The sequence below is a fragment of the Thalia democratica genome, chromosome 1 (genome assembly GCF_965202585.1).
Source record: "Thalia democratica chromosome 1, ktThaDemo2.hap1.1, whole genome shotgun sequence".
Lineage (NCBI taxonomy): Eukaryota > Metazoa > Chordata > Thaliacea > Salpida > Salpidae > Thalia > Thalia democratica.
In genome coordinates, this window is record NC_139165.1 from 23,497,760 (window position 1) to 23,517,408 (window position 19,649).

Here is a 19,649-nt window from a genome sequence, read left to right on the forward strand (position 1 = left end):
CTAGGGCTTTATTTTTTACCTCTTTATTATCGACTCCACACTATCAAGTTAAGACCCCCTTAATATCATAAATCGCCCCAACGAGGATCATCTGACCTACTTATGGCCACCTGCAACAAAAACTCGTGGATGGCAACGTATTTTTTTTTAAACAAATCATTATTGGGCTAAATAAAGGAAAGTATTTTGTAATTAGATCTTAACTCTATATCTAGTCCAAAGCAGCGGTTATTACATGCATCGGTTTTTGCTTTTATATGGAATTATGAAGTTTTAGTAGTACAATGTTTCAATATGAACGAAAAAAAAAAGTTATGGTAAAACCCGTCGAACGAAAGGTTATTCACCCCAATGCTACACTCAAATGTTTTAAGTACCTAATTGAAATTTTGATTAGTAGTTCACTATAATAAAACAAAACTATTCAGGAAATATTGTTTATTTACTTAAACAAGTCGAATTTATTTTCTTCTATATATGAAACCTTAAAAAACTAATTTTTGTTTACAAAATTAAAATTTGTAAAAAAGATATTTTAACAAAACCTTAATTTTTATCGGCTGGTAAATGACATTATGGCATGATATTTTTTAAATAATGCAATTTTATAAAAATTTTAAAAGTAATCCGTTTAAAATACATCTTCTAAAATCGTTAATCGAATCAGCATTTAAACCTAAAACACAAAACAAAAGTGCATTGGAAAAAAAAAGATATGCATAAAAAATCAGATATATTAAAGTTTGTGCGATCGAAAGAAAGAAGCGAATAAAAAAAGTTCAAATTGGAATTGCATCAAATATATAACCCCAACCCCACACAAATATCATTCATCTAATTATTCATCCTTTGTTATGCTGCTGTGACGTCACACTGATCAGTTCTGGGTCTTGTTCTGCTCGTTACCGTTGGCAACCATCCCTGTTTGTACAAGTAGCATGTAAGTTTTTTGTGCAAATTATTTTTAAATTATTAAGTGTAAATATTATCCTTAGAAAAATATTTAAAATTTCAAACTGATTTCATCTTAATTATTGTTGTTTCAGAAAAATTAGTTTCACTAAAAAATTTAGAATATATAAAATATTATGATATTTTTAACGTTTCAGCATGAAAAATCTTTAAACTTAAATAAACATTTCTATTAAATAATTTCATATTAAAATATTTAACTTACATCTGTTAGCACCGGCCATGTTGCAAGCATCCCTGTATATAACATTGAAGTTTTCAGCAGAAGAGCTGTTCACTTGCTGTTGCTGTGTTGAAAGTACTAAAGATGGTAGCTGCACCGAATTCTGCTGGTTTTGCTCAGCTGTAAATAAAATAGTTTTTTATTTAACTTGTTTTTTTATTTTATTATTATTATGTGTTGATAAAAGTAGTGATGGTAGCTGTACTGAATTCTGCTGGTTCTGTTCAGCTGTAATTTTATTATATTTATTTAAATATTATTATTTTGTATTGATAGTACATACTAGTGATGGGAATTGTGCACTGTTTTATTCAGCTGTGAATATTTTGCTGTTGTAGTGTTGATTACACTAGGTGATGGTAATTGTACTGAACTCTGCTGTATTTTTCATTATTATCTAATATATTTTTTAGGAAAGAAAAAAATATATGACTGGTATTTAAAAGAACTACTTTTTGTATTTTGATTTTTTATCTCGTTGTGTATATCCATGTAAATGTTTTGCATTCAAAATTAAACTTAAAATTAAAAAAAGTTTCAAATCTTGAAATCTTAAAGTTTAATAAGAATGTATGATGTTTGAAAAACTATTTTTACGTAAGTATCAATTGAAAATGAATAGGGTTATATTACATCAATTATTTTACCATCAAAAACCACAAAAAAGTATTCATTTTACATCACGTTTTGCACACTGAAATAATGTAATTAAAATAAGATAAATAAAAAGTAATAGCTCAGATAAAAACATTTTTTAAAATTACATAATTTTAAAATAAAATAACAACATATATATTTTTAAAATAAACTTCACTTAAATATATTAGTATAACTTTTAATTCTTCAAACTTTTTGACGTATACTGTATATAGATTGTTTGTATTTTAAATTTATGCATTCACTAATGTTTAAAAAGTTTAACAAAAATTACTTTCAAGTTACGCTATAAAACACCTTACTTATAACTGATTATAGTTGCTTGGATAATTAATGATTACATTACATAAGGAACTATATACTAAAATTATTAAAAAATATAATTGTTAAACATTTATTAAATTCTAATTAAACTGTTAATATAAATAAAAACTAACAGTTATTTTGATAGTGGTTGATTTGGTTCTGGTTTCTCCTACCACTTAACAATGTAGATACAGGTTGCAACTCAGTCAAGCTGTTCAGTTGAAGTTGTTGTTGCCTGCTGATTGTATTTGTTTAATTGACTTTTTGGTTTTTATAACTTATTACTATTTGATTCAGTCTAACTGTTTAGTTGGAACTATTGCTGTCATTATTTTAGTTACATATCTAAGAAAATAGCTAAACTTTACTATACAATATCATATTATTAGATCAGCTAAATACTAATTGTATATCCAACATTTATCTTATTTGTTAAAAATAGTTGTTCACTTTATTACAACGAAATTTAAAATAATTTGCATGGATGATTAGTTTCGGAATTTAAAAATAGTTAGTTTTCTTTCATTTTACTTAAATTTGCAAAAATATTTGTGTGGATAAAGTTGAAACCACTGAATTTTTGCATGTGAAATTATTTGCATTTTAATTTTTAAATGTTAAACTCATATATTTTGATTTTCTGTTTAAACTAAATGCTCCAGTGAAAAGTTAAAGTATTATAACATTAAAAAGTTTTTATTTGAATTTTGTGTTAAGAGTTAATTTAATCATAAAAACTTTTTTTAATAAAAAATTCATATAATTTTGATTAATGAAGACTTTTGAAAACAAATTACAATATTTAGCCCACTTAATAATTGGTTTTAAATTCATTAACACGTAAATAGTTAAATTAATTTCACGCTGTGCTGGTTTTACTACCAGTTAGAATATAATAGTAGTGCCAATTTATTGCCGTATTGGAATATTATTAACGCCTTATATTGGAACAATAAAACTGCCCATGATTTCAATATAATTAAGTTATTATAAAACTTTTATTACCGTTCTTGACCAACAGAACTTGAATAATTTTAGATTGATTGTGCCCTTAAGCTTTTAAAACAAAAATTTATAAAAAAAGATTGAACTTATATTCAACGCTACTTTTAATAATAGACCTGAATTATACAATGAATAAATAGAGCAAAGGTTAAACCATCTAAGTTTTATAAACAATCATGAAGCTTTAATCAATTAAATGGATTCTTTATTTGCAATCATCTGTTTAGTGGTTTCAAAACTAATGAAGCAAATATATTTGTAATTACACTTACAATTATTTGAAAAACAATACTGTTACTGTATCATAACTTTATACATGTATTTTAAGCATATAAAAATATCCTAATTTTGAGCAATTTAACTCAATTAAAAAACTTAAACAATAATAAAATAATGTAACAATCTAATATTTTATTAGACCAAATTACTTAATTCAATTACCTGACTACATTGTTGTTGTTTTTAGCGGATATGATTTGTGAGAAATCAAGCTGCTTGTTGTTGGAGTTGTTGTTTGAGTTCGTGTTGTTTATCTGAGCTGCCGCCGACAATATCTGTATGAATATTACATAAACAAAACAGGAGAAAATACTTGAAATACATAGAGCGTTGACATTTACAGGAGAAACAAAGTGTATCTATAAATATAGAAGAAAGTATAATTAAAACTTAGATAAAAACAGGAGAAAACATATATAGTGTTTATGTTTGCAAGAGAAGTAAACCAAGACCACAACAAAACAAAGTAACTATTAAATTGAAAATTGTGACTTCATTTTTTTCCCAGAGAAAAATATACTGTCACAATTTGATGTTAAAATTTTTTTTTAACTAATTCAAACTTAGTTTCTTATTTTAAAATCTGTTTTCAGAATATCTGTATGAGGATATATTATACAAATAAAATAGATCAAATATATGGAGTGTTGACGTTTATACGAGAAATAAACTTAGACCACAACAAAACAAAATAATTGTTTATTACTTAATTTTTGACTTCTCTTTTTTAAAGAAAAAATATACTTTCAATTTTTCATGCAAAATTTCTTCTTTAAGAAATTTTTCTTTTTGAAACTTTATTTAATAATTTTGCTGACAAAGTGTGAGAAAACGTTACACTTGTTTACACTTTGACATCGAAATTTGTAAACAAATATCTTCTCTTTCATGTAGTAATTTTTACAAGTACATCAAGTTCAAACACAAACTAGTTGTATTTGTCGAAGAAACTTATGTGCCCTTAATTTTTTTACGGAAAATATTTTAAGATATGATTTTATATTATAGATTGGAAGAAAAAATTTAAAAAATCAAGCTCACTCTTATGAAAATAATCAATTTTTTACTAACTGTAATTTGTAAAACTAACTTATATTTTTCGACACTTTGAACTTTTTTGTGGTAAACCAGTATTTTTGATGTTATCACGTAAATTAATTGAATAGCCATAAAAACAAACATATATATATATTCTAAAACAATAACGGATATAAGGACACATTAACTTAAGAACAAGGAGATAAAAAACAAAACATATTTTTAATGTATTTAATTTTAAGTTTTTTCAAGTTTTAATTTTTGATGAAGCATTAAAAACTCATTAACTTGTATTTAAAATAAAATCTTAAGTGCATGTTCGTAGATAAGACAACTTCACAACAAAAATATTTTCAATCTTCACATTTTATACAATCCCAGACTTTATCAAGCAATTAATCATTTTGAGGAATTTCAGCCTTAATCAAACAAAAACCCGACACCAGCTATCAAAATATAATCGCGAACAATTAAAACCCATCGTACCATTAAAAAAAGATATTTAAAACAAACTAATAAAATACTATCCCACGCAAAAGCAATCTGCAATCAGATCTATCGGAGAGGAAATTTATTCCAAACTTTTTTGGAAGCTAATCAAGCGTGAATGTCTGTCCATCCGTGAACTGCGATATCGTATTACACGCTCGAACAGGTTTCAATAAATTTAACGCTCGAATGGATTTCACTGTGAGCCCTGGGAGTTACGTCATAATGCCCCTTGAATGCGACGGGTGTTTTTTAAAAAGCTGAAAGAAATTTCCAAAAAAATATGTTATATTGGTATATATTGACTGGTAGATGAGCACTGAGCAATATGTTGTTTTGAATGCTAAGACTTTCGGATCTAGTTAATTTTTGTGACTTGATGTTTTATGATTTGCAAAATAAAAAAACAATTCAGTTTTATTTTTTGAAAAGTTTGACTTTAACTCAATTGCTAACTTTTTTTTAATTTTGCTTTTCAATTTTCCAAAACTCAAACTGTTTTCATTATGAATAATAATTTTATTATCATAACCAGAACATTTCGACAGTATTGAACTCACAAAATCATCAGCTCATAAATAATTAAACATAAGTCTTTAAAAACTTAGGTCATAATTTTAGCGCATGCCAACTTTTCTAGACACATCAAAAATGGAGGGATTGATCTAAAAGGTTCAGTTGATTCTTGATATCTGAAAAATACTGAGCACTTTTAAAAAAAGATTCTAATTTCATAAAGACCCTGTAAATTTTATTTTAATCTATTATGTAATCATTGTAGTTCAATCTTACAAACTTTATTTTTCGTGCTCATGCCAATTTTTTTCATACACATCAAAAAAAAATGGAGGGATTACTTCTTGGTTCGGTGACTTCTCATCACGCTTCGACGATCACATGCGTCACAAAAATTTCACAGTTTCGGATTACCACAGTTCGAAAATAATCTTCAGATTTTTTTTTGACCCGATAGTTTGTCTGCATTCTCGGAATTTTCAAAACAATGGCTTGAAAGTCAACAACTCATTGTTTTCTTTTGTTCCGAAGTGGGAGGTTATGTTTTGAGTGGAAAAATCGTAAACACTTGGAATAATTTTTAGGAAGATAAAAAATTAAACTAAACAAGACATCTCAATTAAAGTAGTGAATACATACGTACTACATTTTGTTATAATGGCTTTTAAATTGAGAATCATGTGGAAACGATAATTGTACCAAAAGCAATTTAAATCAATATAAAGTTCATGTGAAAAACTTGGTGTGGTGGAACAAATATTTCTTGGATGAAAAAAATAAATAAATCACCAAAATTTGAAGTGTTTAATTTTCAATCAGTTTATTGTTTTGAACTGTATGTAGAAAAACTGACATAGCAGTTATGAACAAATTAAACCAATCAGAATAGTGTATTAATATTTTTTTTATACTTTAAAACTGCATAACCACTCGCGTAAAAACATGAACTGCAATTAATTAAATTTAAAACATTTAGTTCAGTTCAGAGCTCATGGACAAAATTTTTAAAAAAATTCTGAGACAATACAATAATTAACATGGCTCAAAAAAGGTCGAAAAATAACTTTTCAGTCGGATTATCCTTAAAGTAATGGGATTTTAATTCACTTAAAAAATGTAATGTTTTATAAATACATCATCACATGAGTTTTTGTACATCCAAATTTATTTTTGACAGTTGTTTACAAATAATATGAGCGTAACAACTTTTCAAACCAAAATCTAACCTAAAGCCCTTACTATGGAAACCTATTGTAAATAGAAAGAAGGGTAAAATTGCATTATGAAAACTTTTTGAGTAAAGCTCGTCTGATATAAAATACGAAAACCATTTTGTTCAATCTTACAGACATTTAATTCAAACTTTAACATTTTAAATTCATCCATCTTTTGCTTAGTAGACTTGTTTTATTATGAATGTATATATATTTAAAACTAGCCAATATACATAACTTTTAAAATATTCAACTATTCTGAACAAATTATCTGTTTTTATTATTAATTCTTTTCGTCAACAACAATTGAGAAAAATCAAATAATAATTTTAAAAAAGTTTAAACCATCATAACCCTTGTTAGATATAAACTAACAAACAAACAAAAATGCAAAACTACTATGAACAGATTACCTTAGATTACACGTTATTTATTTTAATACTTTAGTTTATTAATATCAAACTAACAAACCTCAACAATTCCCTGTTGCCTGTTGTTGTTGTTCCTGACACCACCACCGTTGTTGTTGTTGGACTGATTGATGCCGGTCAGTTGTTCCAGTTGCTCCTGCGTGAGCGTCTGCAGCTTGTTCGAGTTGTTGTTGCTGTTAGCTTCTGTTTAAAAATATTGTGAGTGTTGTTTACAATTAGGTATTTTATATGATATTTATGTACGGAATTAAATAATAGTTTGTGAGATGTGGCAACATGTGTGGTATTAAAAGTTAAAGTTGTGGTGAAACTAACTAGGAAAACAACTCGAGTTGTTGTTGCTGTTTGCGTCTGTTTAAAAATAATAGTTAATAAAATATAGTTAATAGTTAGTAAATATAAATGTTAAACAGTAGTTAGTGACGTGTGACAATACGTGTGGTTTTAAAAAATTTAAAAACAATTAATTAACTGAAAAGAATTATAAGTTTGTCGGTGTGTGTTCAAAAATAAATTGTGAACTTTAAGAAAAAAAAAACAAGTTTATTGTGGTTTTCCAATTAGTGTTAAAAGATATTTCCATTGTTTTTTTAACATGTGATTTTTTTAAATGTTGGTAAAATTAGTGCTACAATTGTATGTAGAGTGATAATTGATAAACTGTGGCTTTTTTACAGTTAACTTTTGTTGTTGTGGTTTTACAGTTAAAGTGTGGTAAAACGTGAAATCGTTGTTTGCACATGTGGTTTTCAAAAACTTTTAATAAAATTGTTAATTAAATTTTTATTTATTCAAATATTTTTATTGCAACTTTCTTATTTGAAGACTGTATTTTATTTTCAAATATTTATAAGCCTACCAAACGACTATTTATTAAACTTTACGTAAGTATTTAAAAATTAAAATTAATTAAAAATAACAATCATCAACATACCAGCGTTGTTCTGCTGATTCTGGTTGGTGGTCTGTCCCAGCAGCTGTTCCAACGTGCCGTTACTGATGGAAGCGTTTGAAATATTAGCCGCGTTCGATACCAGATTCTGTTGCTGCTGTTTCTCGTTCAGTGCTGTTTTGTTTATATTTTATAACTAATTTGACTAATGCATGGTATAAGGGTGTCTTAGGCTTTTTGTTGCTTTAAAAAAACTTTAGGTAAAATTAAATGAAAACGAGGACTTGATATAATGCAAGCTAATGTATAGAATGACACTGAAAAAAGCTTTAAATAGAAATATGTTTTTTTCTTACTTTATGATAAAGTTATAAATTATTCAAATTAACGGACTCAAAAGGATTTCACAAGCTTTTTAATGGATGGTTAATGTTGTTCATTTATTTTTGGATTAAAAGGGACTCAGTATGTTTTAAGTGTAGAGGAACATTGATAAAAAATTAAAGTCCCTAAACTAGGATTTCCCAAACTGGGCAATAAGACCCTTTTGGTACAATAACTAATAAGGGATTAAAATTGGTGGGTGTTTAATTAGTAAGTGGGCAGTATCACATAAAGAAGAAAGATTATTTTTTAATCTTTTCCGAGGGGGCAACTACTAAAATAAGCTTGGTAAAACTTGCTTTACAACCTTAAACTTTATGTTCCATTTTAAAAATAAAAAAACTTTGTTAGCACTAAATATTTAAACCACTAAAAAATAACAAACCAGACTGTAGAGCGTTGAGAATGTCTTGCTGGTCGGCCGCCGAACTCACTATCTTTTCCATTTGCTTCTTCAATAAAATTAAAAATAAATAAACACACGATACAACAATACAAAAATACTAATCTAATATCATGCTCAGTATACGCGAGAGTTATTTACAGGCTTCTTGTTTTATTAATTCAAGCGTTAAAGGAGTTCAGTTTGCTAATAATGCAAATAAGTAGTACATTTCATACAACCTCTAGTCTAAATTCTACTTTTTATTCACTTTTAAATGCAGCGCTCTCCAAATTTTTGGGTGGCTTTTATATTATATATACATATATATATAACAAAAAATACTACATTTTAATTTTAAATCATGCCAAGAGACTTTATGAACTTTTCAGCAATTGAAAATAAATACCTTTTTAATATTTATTTTTAATACATAAAATCATTCAACCACCCACAAAGGTCAAAGAGCGCTGCCAACCAACTTTTCCGTTACCAAGCAATTTTCGGTTACTATGGCAACCAACCTCTCCCTTTTTTCCCTTACTGGTGGTAGCTTCCGACTGGTCACTTGTACCAACGGCTGCCATGGCAACGTTCTGCTGCAGGTACTTGGTAACCAGCATCTTCAGAACCTCCTCCCCCTTGCTGTTGATGACGTCATCTTCCTTGCTAACAGTGACGTCATCATTTTTCTCTTCACTTTTCGCCTTTTCTCCATCTTGTTCCGGTTGGTTGGTTTCTGGTTGTGCTGTGGGTATGACCACTATTTGGCGTGTCTGGGGGGAGTTTTGTTAGTTGTTAGGCAACAAATTAGTCCGACTAGCAGCATCAATTGCAGGGTTGAGAATTTTTAAAAGTATTTATTTAAATTAAAGGTTTTTCAGACTCAATGAAGTCTAACTGAATAGTTTAAACTTTTTTTAATTTTAATATTTTTATAGCTTTTTATTTTATTATGTAAAAAAATATTTTTATACAAACACTTTAAAATTATTTATAAACTTTTTTGTATGATAAAAAATGACCTACTAAAGGTCATGTACCCTGCAATTGAAGCGGCAATTCGCATTACAAGTTAGCAATTTGTTACGGGTTGGGTGCTTCGTGCTTTTATATGTACAAGTCGCTTCTTCTTTATGTACAACTTTTAATTCAGCAAAATTAACAGTAAGCACAGATACGTTCCTTCTTCTTTTAAAAAACATACATGCAGCTTTTTAAGTTTATTAGAGATAAGTCTCAAGAGGTATTAAAAAGTTTAAGAGAGTTGGTAAGATACAATGTTAAATCATGCTTTCAAATACAAGTATTTTTTAATTTAAACAATTCATGCCGAGTACACATTCATTCTTATATTCATATACACACTTATAATTCATGCATCACTGTTGTCATGGTCACCTGTTGCTGCTGCTGGTTGCCAGGCTCCTGTTGGTAGGCATTGTTGTTGTTGCCAGTGGATATTATCAAACCTTGCGCCGCCAACTGCTCGACTTGCTGCTGGGTCAGCGTCACGTGCGTCAGTTGTTCTGGATTTTTTAATAATATATATTTTTTTAACTTTATAAAATAAAGACAGGTTTAAATAGTGACAAATTGATGTTTTAATATTTAAGCCACTACATCTATTGAAAACCTTTTTTTTAATGCTAACATTACTCAATGAAACTAAAACAAAAATGTTGTTTGCATTAAAATAATTTAAAGGTTCATAAAAACATATTTTATACAAACTTAAACTTTTTACATTAAGTTATCATCAAACCTCCAGCTTGAATGTGCGTTTTGATGACGGCCTGGTTGTTCTGCTGGTTAGAATCACCCCCCGTCTGCGAAGCCTGTTTCTGTTAATAATGCAAACATGTTATCTGTGACGTAACAGAAACATTTCGCTTCACGTATGACGTCACATGAGAATTAACACAGCGCGATGCCGGCATGAACAAAAAACTTTGCAAAAAAAAAACAGTGATGTTTATGCTTGTGATGTCTGACTCTTTTCTTAGTAAAAAATGTCAAACACTATCTATGACGTAATAAAGAGGCAAAAAACGCCCTTTTAACTTTCAAATCATTACGGCGCGTTTCTTGATAATCTGCATAAAATGAAAAGAACAGATTGGAACTTTTTTATTAGTTTCACTCGGACGCAAGCACAATTTTGAGGATTAGCAGACGCTAAAAATTATTCACTTGTAACCTTACAATTTAAAAACACGTCAAACACCGCCTATGACGTCACAATAGTGCTAAAAACGCCCTCATTTTCATTATAAAGATATTAAAACAGTTTATATACTTAAATATACTTACTTATTCAAATTTTGTGAAAAAAAACAGACAGTAGAACTTTTTAATTCACTCGGACGCGTCAATAGAAAGTTCAGTTTTGAAGATTTTGAAACTAGTCAGACATAAAAAACATGATTACGGGTTTATTTTTAAAAACCGAAAGTATTAAACACATGCCGTTGTGTTTAGCCGCTTCGAAAAAGCTTATTTGCTTAGGTAAACCGCAAAACAACAAAGAAATAACTTATTGGTAATAAAGGTTTTGAACAATAAAAATAATTTGCTTTATTAGTAAAAATTGATTTTTATTTCTGCCATGTAAAGTTCAACAAATTTTTGCTAAAGCTAGAGTAATTGTTTGAAGTTTAAACTTCTGTTATACTTTTTTCTTGGTTTATTTTAATTCTTGCTTTAATAATTTTCAATTTGATTTAATTGAATCAAACGTTTACAAATATCCTATTCCCTAACAAGCGCTCATATTTACATTAAACGTTAATAAACGTGTTATTCAATCAAATAAAAAAACAACTTTTATAAAAAATATTTATGTGATATTTATATTTATCTTATCATTTTTATGATCAAATCAACTATGCAAAAATAACTTTTACTAAAAAACATACACGCTCAGTATACAAAACAAACATACCTGGTTGTTCTCGGCCACCAACTGCCCAGTCAAAATCACATTGGCCTGGTTCTGTAAACAAAAACATGAGGTAGTAAAAAAAAAAGTTCTACAAACAAATATGCTTCTTATATTTCATGCCTTTATAACAGCGTGAAACATCGCGTCAACGCCGCCCATTCACATTTGAAATTGATTTATTTTCTACAGCCCCTCTTATATATGTTTGCTAGAAAATTTTTTTGAAATAATTTCAACAATTTGTTGTATGGGCAGCATTTTTCGATTTTTTAGAAATTTGAGACAATATTGACATTTTCCCTTGCCTACTGTTTAATAGCATTTTTACGTTGCATTCAAAATTCTTTTGAGGGAATTAGTTTTTAAGATTTTAAAAATTGGTTTTTATACTCAAGTTTAATAAGCAATCATAAGCACCATTTCTTAAACTTGAAACAATTTTCATATATTTCCTCCCCATAATCACTTCCAGTTTTTATTTCAAAGTTTCAATACGCAATTACTGATTTGAGACAGCCTGCTTCCTATGCTCGTTTGAACGGCAGCTTTTAGAAAAAATATTATTTTTTGAGAATCTGCTAAGCACCCTTGAGACGAAATTAATCAAAATGCGAGACGAGACGTTGAAAACACATTTACAACAAATGTTACGTCGGAAACAAATACTATTTTACAGTTTTTGAAACTTTTGAAACCACTTTATGTTATATACAAATATTAGCTTTTTTTCATATTTGAATTATGTTTTTCATAAGGGAATTTACTAAATTGCTTTCGTCTTTTAAAAAATTCCGCGGTGATTCAAAATTCAAATAACTTTATAAGCTAGTTGAAAACGATATTTTCATGACAAGAAAAAAATTTAGGTAAGAAGTTGCGTCGGAAAAAATAACTATTTAACAGTTTTTGAAACTTTTAACAGCATTTTACCTCGCATACAAGTACTGTTTTTTTTTATAAATAACTGAAATTATGGCTTTCGTCTTTTAAAAAATTCCGTGGAAAACAAAAACTCAAATAACTTTGGAAACTCGTCAAAAAACAATATTTGAATGGTAGGAAAAATATTTTGATATGGTAAAGTTTGAAAAACAAGATTAAGAAGACATTTTATGTTTAATTGTTTTTTGATAACATTTATATATAATTAACTTAATTGTGGTTGGCTTGTGTTTTAAAGTAAAAATTTCGTCTAGAAATCATTTTAGAAGTGTTTTCATCAATTATCAAATTATTTAAAAACCATTCATTTTAGCCAATATTTCTCTGTTTAAATAATGTTTTCAGCTAATTGATTTTACTCTCCTTACTTATTTTATAACTTTTTTATCTTCATATACAATTTATCCTCAGTCAACTAACTACATTTAACAAAATCGGCGAAAGTCTGCAGAACAAGTCCGGACTTTCGTTTGCCGTGAGACAAGCTCAAATTTAACAAAAGGGTTGATCATGCCAATTCGATCATCAGACCACAAGTTTCGAAACTTGTGGTCTGATGATCGAATTGGCATGATCAACCCTAACTACATTTACTGACTGTCTCTGTTTAGCAAATGAGAGCTTGCAAAAGTGAACCGCACAAAATTTGAGATAAAATATCTCAAGTTCACACTGGTTTGACGCTATCCAGCTGCCTGCTTCAATTATTCATTTAACTTCAACTCTGCACAGATCAAACATTTCAACTAATTGTTGAGGGAATTTGTAAATTAAACATATAATTTGTGCTGAACTTTTAAACAGCAATACTTTTTTAAATTGAAATCTTTAATTCCAAGTTTAAGAAATTGCTAATTTTTAAATCACAGTTACTTGGTAGCTAAAAAAGAGAGATATTTATTTAATTGGGTTGTTTAACTAATAAAATCCTATTCAATAAGGTTTCTAAAACTTAATAATTTATTAAAGTCGTCTTAGTTGACTTTTAGAATTAGTTTATCGTTAGATACTAAATATTTCGGTACCACACACTTTTTTATAAATTATTTTATTAATCATTTATAAATACAACATACCAGATTACTACTTGGCCATAAAAAACAAAATAATGTCACAATAGACTATAAAATAATCACTAACACAATATGGTCACTGTTGAACTTTTATTTACGCAACAAATTAAACACATACTTTTTTGCCAAAAAACAATAAGCACTTTTGAAATCGTGCAAGGCGTAGAAAATTTTGTGCGTGATAATATGAAGTATTTTTAAATTGTTACGTCACACAAAATATAATTTTATGAACCAATTAAGTGTGAAACCATTCGGGTGTTACAATTATTTTTATCAAATTATCAAAACAATATACACAAAATTAAAATCTAAGATGACAAAATTTAAAAACACTGTTAAAGAAAAGAACTCAAAATCTTTTTAACAAATGAACACTATGATTGTAAAATTAAGGAGAATCAATTATTTTAACTATTCTTATCATCCGAATTATTCAAATCTTCCATATTAATTGTTGTCGTGTTTACATTGGAGTCTACCTAGATTTTGGATGGTACAAAAAAGAAATAAACTTTATTGGCTTAAATATTTATTTGATAAATGAACTCGGTGAGACAATTTAAAACAATACCATAAATATTTCTAAATAAATATATTTATACTAACCATATACGGAAATATATATAGGTACTTAATAGCAATATGTAATAAAAGTAGTATTATTGCGACTAGATTTATTTAGTCTCTACAACTAATACATACTTAACAACAAAAACTTATTAGATGGACAGAGTAAAAACTTCTACTTTGTCCAATCAGATAAATTTACAAACTAATTATTGTAGGCCATGTCTTTGTCGGTCAGTTTTTAAGTGTTTTGACAAAAAAAAAGGTACACGTTGAAGACAATCATCATACTGCTAATAGCATAGGGAAACATTATTTCACTGACATACGACAGACACCCAACAAACTTTTTGATGCTGATTCAAGCTTAATTTACTGTGTAATACTTACATAATATCTTAATATTTATACATATAAATATTTAATTATAACACATACCTGTTGCTGCTGTTGTATTTTATCCTGCTGCTGAGAAACGCTCTTCAGTATTTGGTAGTGACCTGCCGCTTGCGTGGCCTGCTGGAGCTGTTGTATAACCTGATGCAACATGTTCATTATTGTAAATTTTATATACATATATGCTGAAGCTTACCAATAACTATATGAAAATTGACAAAAGGTATTTTTCTTGAAAAGTAACTAGTAAAAGCTTGATGTGAATAATTAACTAACACTGGATCCTAATTCTACTTAAACAGAATAAAAGCTGTAGTGACTTCGTAGAAAAAATACTTAAATGCTTTAGTACTAAAGAAGTTAAGTCCTATAAAAACACATATAAGTTGTTGGATCACCTGATATTATATTTTCTGTTTATTTTTTATTGTCGATTTCATATATAATTTTAATAACTTGGTCTAATATAAAACACATTGACTTATATGATATAAGCTGAGCCACCTCTGATGAAAAAATACTAAAGTACTTGTACATTGTATTACTTACATCATACAAACATGCGTAAGGTATTGTATAACACAATATAACATTTACTATGTCTATTTTTCTATTTTACAACTATAGTAAGTTATAACATGTGTGTAAGCTTCTAGTTAGTATGTATTAACAAGTAACTAATATTTATATATATATATATATAATTTAATTATACAATTACACAAACCTGATCTTGTTGCAGATGTTGTAGCGTCAATCCTTGTTGACCAGTAGTAACTATCTTCACCTGGTTGTCAACCGACGACTGAAGTGTTGTTTGGGGGATACCTGGAGAAATAATATATTTAGAAAAAATAAGAGTCTTAAGCATTTAAAGTAATTAAAAAAAATTAAAATCAACATGTAAATAACAAGTCTTATGAACGATTGTACTTGTTATGATACTCAAGAAAGAAAGTTTAAAAATTAAATATTTAAAAATTAATAAGTACCTTAAATGCTTGCAGAACCCTAAACCTTAACCTTAAAATGATACCACAAAATATTTTGAATTCATAATTTTTTTGATTGATATTTTTATGTAATTTAAAACTCCTGGAAAATCTGATATAGTTGATTAGAACTAATTGCTTTCTTTCAATTTTTATAAAATAAAATGACTAATCAGTTTTAAATACAAAAAGCCTTATTTATTTTATACTATTGTTTACAAATATTTTATAAACTTTAATTCAATATCATCTAAATATCAAAAATATTTATTTTGTATGATTAATTACAAAAAATTAAATCACTTGAAACCAGTTAAAAAATGATAAACACTCTTACACCTCATTAAAAAACAATTCAACCGTTGTATATTTATTTGTTTTCAAAACAATACAACTTTAAGTTTATTTTGAGAATAAAACAAAGCAATTAGCTCTCGAAACAATAGAGTCTCAAGGCACCGTTTTACAGTTGTTTACAAATACAACGAGCTCTTGTTATGTACATGATCGTTTTGCTAATTACATCTATTTTTGTTTAGCGGTTGTAAAAATCTCAAGAGCATGTGAATATCAACGTTAATGAGCTGCGGTTAGAATTTGTTAATATTTTGCACTTGACAATATTTATTGTTGTTGCGGTTTTTACTCAAACATAGTGTTTGTTTTAAGTAAACAATGGTTTTCTTTTTAATTGATACTTGTGTTTTGAAGATCATTACTCAAGTTAACGTGACACAAAAGAAACTTTAACATATATATGTTTTTACATATCAATATGTGACAATTGGGTATATTTATAATTCAAAGTTAGTTAGTCCTATTAATAATATAGTAAGCTTCTAAAGTAAATTGTGTTCTTTCTAATCTTGTTGAAACACGTCATTTATAAATATATTTATAAAATAATATTTTAAACTTAATTAAATAAAAAACTAACTATAACCTTCAATAGTGACAAAATTACAGCCGTACAGATCTTATTAAAACATACCAATTTAAATGATATTAATAAAACTAATAAAAACTAACTAGAACTGTCAATAGTGACAAAATTGTGTCCACTGAGATCTTGTTGGAACATGTCAATTTAAATAATTAAAAACTAACTGGAACTGTCAATAGTGATAAAATTGTGGCCGCTGAGATCTTGTTGGAACATGTCAATTTAAATAATTAAAAACTAACTGGAACAGTCAATAGTGACAAAATTGTGTCCACTGAGATCTTGTTGGAACATGTCAATTTAAATAATTAAAAACTAACTGGAACTGTCAATAGTGACAACATTATGGCCGCTGAGATCTTGTTGGAACATGTCAATTTAAATAATTAAAAACTAACTGGAACTGTCAATAGTGACAAAATTGTGTCCACTGAGATCTTGTTGGAACATGTCAATTTAAATAATTAAAAACTAACTGGAACTGTCAATAGTGACAACATTATGGCCGCTGAGATCTTGTTGGAACATGTCAATTTAAATAATTAAAAACTAACTAGAACTGTCAATAGTGACAAAATTGTGGCCACTGAGATCTTGTTGGAACATGTCAATTTTAATAATTAAAAACTAACTGGAACTGTCAATAGTGACAAAATTGTGGCCGCTGAGATCTTGTTGGAACATGTCAATTTAAACAATTAAAAACTAACTGGAACTGTCAATAGTGACAAAATTGTGTCCACTGATATCTTGTTGGAACATGTCAATTTAAATAATTAAAAACTAACTGGAACTGTCAATAGTGACAAAATTGTGTCCACTGAGATCTTGTTGGAACGTGTCAATTTAAATAAAATAAATTAAAAACTAACCAGAACTGTCAATGGTGACAAAATTGTGTCCACTGATATCTTGTTGAAGCATGTCAATTTAAATAATTAAAAACTAACTGGAACTGTCAATAGTGACAAAATTGTGGCCGCTGAGATCTTGTTGGAACATGTCAATTTAAATAATTAAAAACTAACTGGAACTGTCAATAGTGACAAAATTGTGTCCGCTGAGACCTTGTTGAAACATGTCAATTTAAATAATTAAAAACTAACTGGAACTGTCAATAGTGACAAAATTGTGGCCGCTGAGATCTTGTTGGAACATGTCAATTTAAATAATTAAAAACTAACTGGAACTGTCAATAGTGACAAAATTGTGTCCGCTGAGACCTTGTTGAGACATGTCAATTTAAATAATTAAAAACTAACTGGAACTGTCAATAGTGACAAAATTGTGTCCGCTGAGACCTTGTTGAAACATGTCAATTTAAATAATTAAAAACTAACTGGAACTGTCAATAGTGACAAAATTGTGTCCGCTGAGATCTTGTTGGAACATGTCAATTTAAATAATATAAATAAAAATTTTAATAACTAACTAGAACTGTCAATAGTGACAAAATTGTGTCCACTGATATCTTGTTGGAACTTGTCAATTTAAATAATTAAAAACTAACTGGAACTGTCAATAGTGACAAAATTGTGTCCACTGATATCTTGTTGGAACTTGTCAATTTAAATAATTAAAAACTAACTGGAACTGTCAATAGTGACAAAATTGTGTCCACTGATATCTTGTTGGAACTTGTCAATTTAAATGATTAAAAACTAACTAGAACTGTCAATAGTGACAAAATTGTGTCCACTGATATCTTGTTGGAACTTGTCAATTTTAATAATTAAAAACTAACTGGAACTGTCAATAGTGACAAAATTGTGGCCGCTGAGATCTTGTTGGAACATGTCAATTCAAATATTATAAATAAAAATTTTAATAACTAACTGGAACTGTCAATGGTGACAAAATTGTGTCCACTGAGATCTTGTTAAAAAATGTCAATTTAAATAATTAAAAACTAACTGGAACTGTCAATAGTGACAAAATTGTGTCCGCTGAGACCTTGTTGAAACATGTCAATTTAAATAATTAAAAACTAACTGGAACTGTCAATAGTGACAAAATTGTGGCCGCTGAGATCTTGTTGGAACATGTCAATTTAAATAATTAAAAACTAACTGGAACTGTCAATAGTGACAAAATTGTGTCCGCTGAGACCTTGTTGAGACATGTCAATTTAAATAATTAAAAACTAACTGGAACTGTCAATAGTGACAAAATTGTGTCCGCTGAGACCTTGTTGAAACATGTCAATTTAAATAATTAAAAACTAACTGGAACTGTCAATAGTGACAAAATTGTGTCCGCTGAGATCTTGTTGGAACATGTCAATTTAAATAATATAAATAAAAATTTTAATAACTAACTAGAACTGTCAATAGTGACAAAATTGTGTCCACTGATATCTTGTTGGAACTTGTCAATTTAAATAATTAAAAACTAACTGGAACTGTCAATAGTGACAAAATTGTGTCCACTGATATCTTGTTGGAACTTGTCAATTTAAATAATTAAAAACTAACTGGAACTGTCAATAGTGACAAAATTGTGTCCACTGATATCTTGTTGGAACTTGTCAATTTAAATGATTAAAAACTAACTAGAACTGTCAATAGTGACAAAATTGTGTCCACTGATATCTTGTTGGAACTTGTCAATTTTAATAATTAAAAACTAACTGGAACTGTCAATAGTGACAAAATTGTGGCCGCTGAGATCTTGTTGGAACATGTCAATTCAAATATTATAAATAAAAATTTTAATAACTAACTGGAACTGTCAATGGTGACAAAATTGTGTCCACTGAGATCTTGTTAAAAAATGTCAATTTAAATAATTAAAAACTAACTGGAACTGTCAATAGTGACAAAATTGTGGCCGCTGAGATCTTGTTGGAACATGTCAATTTAAATAATTAAAAACTAACTGGAACTGTCAATAGTGACAAAATTGTGTCCGCTGAGATCTTGTTGGAACATGTCAATTTAAATAATTAAAAACTAACTGGAACTGTCAATAGTGACAAAATTGTGTCCGCTGATATCTTGTT

At 28.1% G+C, this 19,649-nt stretch overlaps 1 protein-coding gene across 5 annotated transcripts in view; it reads right to left on the bottom strand.

Moving 5' to 3' along the window:
* Nucleotides 1-429: 429 nt before the first annotated feature.
* LOC145832931 (uncharacterized) overlaps nucleotides 430-19,649 on the bottom strand; it is a 43,697-nt gene continuing 24,477 nt past the window's right edge. For 2 of the 5 annotated variants that reach the window (XM_082940441.1, XM_082940171.1), the window contains 13 exons: nucleotides 15,441-15,541; nucleotides 14,756-14,854; nucleotides 11,733-11,783; nucleotides 10,554-10,632; nucleotides 10,190-10,317; nucleotides 9,313-9,564; nucleotides 8,792-8,858; nucleotides 8,065-8,196; nucleotides 7,171-7,313; nucleotides 3,605-3,717; nucleotides 2,290-2,396; nucleotides 1,178-1,315; nucleotides 430-921 (listed from right to left, as the gene is read on the bottom strand). In XM_082940441.1, the coding sequence (XP_082796567.1) occupies nucleotides 878-921; nucleotides 1,178-1,315; nucleotides 2,290-2,396; nucleotides 3,605-3,717; nucleotides 7,171-7,313; nucleotides 8,065-8,196; nucleotides 8,792-8,858; nucleotides 9,313-9,564; nucleotides 10,190-10,317; nucleotides 10,554-10,632; nucleotides 11,733-11,783; nucleotides 14,756-14,854; nucleotides 15,441-15,541 (1,454 nt within the window). In that variant the 3' untranslated portion in view covers nucleotides 430-877. The remainder of the gene's footprint in view (nucleotides 922-1,177; nucleotides 1,316-2,289; nucleotides 2,397-3,604; nucleotides 3,718-7,170; nucleotides 7,314-8,064; nucleotides 8,197-8,791; nucleotides 8,859-9,312; nucleotides 9,565-10,189; nucleotides 10,318-10,553; nucleotides 10,633-11,732; nucleotides 11,784-14,755; nucleotides 14,855-15,440; nucleotides 15,542-19,649) is intronic. The other 3 variants (XM_082940240.1, XM_082940373.1, XM_082940309.1) reach the window with 3 other exon arrangements.